At 34.8% G+C, this 3,581-nt stretch overlaps 1 protein-coding gene across 1 annotated transcript; it reads right to left on the bottom strand.

Annotated features, from left to right (window-relative positions):
• Positions 1 to 1,318: 1,318 nt before the first annotated feature.
• LOC106771740 lies at positions 1,319 to 3,558 on the bottom strand. Its single transcript, XM_014657739.2, has 5 exons — positions 3,345 to 3,558; positions 3,128 to 3,256; positions 2,292 to 3,052; positions 2,133 to 2,214; positions 1,319 to 2,057 (listed from the first exon to the last, which is right to left on the bottom strand). Exons 1-5 carry the CDS (start codon positions 3,507 to 3,509, stop codon positions 1,941 to 1,943), a joined length of 1,254 nt encoding a protein of 417 aa, XP_014513225.2. The 5' UTR covers positions 3,510 to 3,558; the 3' UTR covers positions 1,319 to 1,940.
• Positions 3,559 to 3,581: the final 23 nt, after the last annotated feature.

The raw sequence follows: 3,581 nt of genomic DNA, 5'->3' as shown, positions 1-3,581 counted from the left end.
TCCGGTTATTTGGATTTTCGACGTCCCATTAACGTCACATGTATAAACGCCGGTTGTGGAAATGATGTTAAAAGTCAAAAATAACATACGTCTAAAGCCCTTTTTGCACTACTGTGTTTTGGTTCTATAATATAATTGATAATTGATTATTATACTTTTAAATATAATTAAATATATTTTTAATTTCTAAATTTAAAATTAGAATTGTTATTGTTTTTTAATTTTGATATATTTTTTAATTGCGTTAAATTTTTTTAATGTATTAAATATATTTTAGATTTTAAGTTAGTTTAAGTGATTTATTATACTGTTTAATAGTTTAAAATATTAGTTTGAAATACAATTTAATAAACTCAAAAAAATTAATGTTATTAAATTAAAAAGATTATATTTATTTATTTTTAAAATTTAAACAATCAAAATTTAAGATAAAAATAAACTCTAATTTTATATTTAAATTTAAAAACTAAAAATATATTTAATTTTTTTAAACGTAATTTAATGTTTAAGTTACGATGAAGTTTCATGCTTACACTAACTAAAGCAATGATTTGATGAAGGAGTCCTAGATTTTGTATTAGAAGTAGTAAATACGACTAGAAATATTTTATGAATAATTTATTTTAGTGAAAAAAAAAATAGTCCACCTCTTCAAAATATTTTTCAGTAAAAACCATCATATTTCCTATATTTGGGAAAAAAAAAGAGTAAGGGTAAGAAGACCGTACAAAATTTACCCTATTTCTATCATTTTAATGAGAGAGCACCATATAACACTGGAAAAATTCACAGAGAAAAGCAATGGATCCGTTATTTTGACACCATAAATTTGACACTCATTTGACACTGCCACGTGTCAACCTGCTATTGGCCATTTTATTTTTTTTTTTAAATTTGATCTGAAAAATGCAGAGTTTTAGACAGAGAATGTTTTCCTTTTCTACCCCTGGGCATTTTGAGTTTGAATGTGAAGGATTGGCTCTGTCTCAGAGGTTTCTCTCTCACATTTATCGTCTTCTCCGTTAACGCTCACGGACTACTCTTCTCCACAGTCTCGTCGTCTCCATTGCTCTCCACTGCTCTCAAATGGCAAGTTCCGGAGCTGGACGAAGGTAAGTTCATTTATTGTGGGTTTGGGTATTTGGATTTGTGTTTGGGTATTCGGTTATAGGTTTGGGTTTAGGGTTTTTTTGTGGTTTCTTGTGGGTTGTGTATGGTGTTTGTTTGTTATTTGATTTGGATTGTTATTTTGTTATGGACAGTTGAGTGTTCGTCATTCATTTTCAACCATGTATATTAGCGCTCTGAACGAACGGTTGACAGAGGACCAAAGGGAAGTCATCTCCAAGACTCCATTTTTTTGGTTTTTAAAGTTCAGTGGTAAAGTGACATTGAATGCTAAACTTTTGCGTGAGTTAACCAAGACATGGGTGGATTCCACCAACTCTTTTTTTATTGCAAACAAGCATTTCAATATCAATGAAAATGAATTTTGTTCAGGAATAGGATTGAGTTTAGATGGTGAAAGCATAAACTTGAAGCATTCTTCAGTGGGTAATAGTAAATGTGTGAAGTATTTAGGTCAGGACATAACCCATTTGAAATTCATTTTCAAATTTTTGTTGAAAAAACACAAAAAAACCCTTCCTTGTGAGGTTTTTTGTAGCCTGTACATCCTGTTGGGGATATGTGAGATTTTAATCCCAAATCGTAGTGGACGAGTTTTTCCTGTATTGTTTGGAATTGTGGATGANTTGAGTAGTTTGAGTAAATACTGTTGGGGGGGTTAGTTTATCGTTATTTGTTAGCCAACTTGAGTGAAGCCTCTGATTCTGTGAAGAAAGGCAAAGCAACAAGCAATGTTTATGTTGATGGGTGTGTTTACATGTTGCAGGTACTAATTTCACAAGTAAAGTCAAAAAGTCAAAAAGGAACTGAAATCAATACATTAAAACAGAATAGGTTACCGCATATAACGAACTAAAAAGGATCCTCTTCACAACCCCCGTCCTCCTTTTCTCAAAGTGCATAAATACTGTCGTTGCAAATAGCACCAACTACACATTCAAAATTCATCATTGATTCCAAATTATAATCAAAATATAAATGAACTAGGGACATAAAACACTAACCATGTTATCAACCTGTTCGCGAGGACCTAAGGTTTGAATAGATGTTGTGCTCAATGTCTGCCCAATTATTTCACACACGATCCTGATTAAAAAAAAATGTATATTTCAATAAACAACCCCACGCAAAACAATACATTAAACTAAATTATCATTACTTACCTGTGCGGTCTATCCCTTACGCTAACGGCGATGTAGAGTTGCTCAGCATTGACGTTAGGCCTTGGATCACCAGCAACTGCACGCAGAGGTTCGATTGCCATTGGTTGCGGTGCATCCGGTTGTTCCAGTGATTCAACAATTTCAACAACCTTTTGAACTTCTTGTTCAAATTCAGCCACAGGTTCTTCATTGGAAGCTCCACCTAAAGGTTCTTGATGAACTCCTCCAACACCTTCACCTAAAGGTTCTTCATGAACTCCTCCAACACCTTTTTCACCACCACAAGGTTCTTCATCAACAACTCCAACACCTTCCTCAACTAAAGCTTCTTCATCAACAACTCCGACACCTTCCTCAACTAAAGGTTCTTCACCAACTCCCCCAACACCTGCTTCAACTAAAGGTTCTTCACCTAAAGCTTCTTCATCATCTCCTCCAACACCTTCTTCACCTAAAGCCTCTTCATCAAGTCCTCCAACACCTTCTTCATTCACAATTGGAATGTCACGAATTTTACATACCTCATTCTTCAAAAAAACTAGCCTTGAAGACAACGCCATCATTTCTTCATTATTCTTCTTCAATGTCTCCTCAAGGTTTGCTTCAAAGGTGCCATCATCGGAGCTATCATCTACAGCTTCATCAACTCTACATCGTTTTGGCATCTGCGGTACACAAATCCCTCCATCGAACAACTCAAATGCAGCTTTGATTTCGGGCCGGTCACGGACACGTTCCCCCACATACCACTCAGACTTAAACTACAAACATTCAAACTTATTAATGGCTGCATTCAAATCATCAATATTTATAACAAACTTAAATGAAGTACTTACTTCAGCAGTCCGAAATATATCGTCAATTATTTCGAATGTCCGTGCCTTATACCGAAACCAACGGAGCATCCGAGGGAAATCCCTATTAATTGGATTTCCATCAAGGGAAAATCTCTCCACCGCCCAGGCCTACAATATCATGAAAATCTTCAGTANCACATATATCACAATGTACAAAATTCATATAATTGACTTCAACAACTACAACGAATTTTACCTGCAATACCGCAAGATTGCCACTTAGACTTAGCGAACTGCGGATTTGTCCAGCCATTAATTTCTTCATGCCTTTATTCAAATTATCAACTAGGTGTTTATGTACACCGGTAGCCCAATCGTATAAACAGAGGCTGTCTAGGTCATCTAACACTCTTGATGGCATGTTAGCTACTACCTTAGACTTTCTAGGAAAGAAAAACACAACCAAACAAACAAATATATACAACCTACAAAC

This window comes from Vigna radiata, chromosome 8 (genome assembly GCF_000741045.1).
Source record: "Vigna radiata var. radiata cultivar VC1973A chromosome 8, Vradiata_ver6, whole genome shotgun sequence".
Taxonomy (NCBI): Eukaryota; Viridiplantae; Streptophyta; class Magnoliopsida; order Fabales; family Fabaceae; genus Vigna; species Vigna radiata.
Note: the sequence above shows the minus strand (reverse complement) of the source record. Positions and strands in the feature narration are given on the sequence as shown.

Excerpts from the sequence above, each read along its gene's own strand:
- LOC106771740 (XM_014657739.2), bottom strand. The coding sequence starts at position 3,509 with ATGCCATCAAGAGTGTTAGATGACCTAGACAGCCTCTGTTTATACGAT. Across the intron at positions 3,053-3,127 it reads ATATATTTCGGACTGCTGAA|TTTAAGTCTGAGTGGTATGT; the intron begins GTAAGTACTTCA and ends GAATGTTTGTAG. Across the intron at positions 2,058-2,132 it reads GCGAACAGGTTGATAACATG|TTGGTGCTATTTGCAACGAC; the intron begins GTTAGTGTTTTA and ends TTGAATGTGTAG.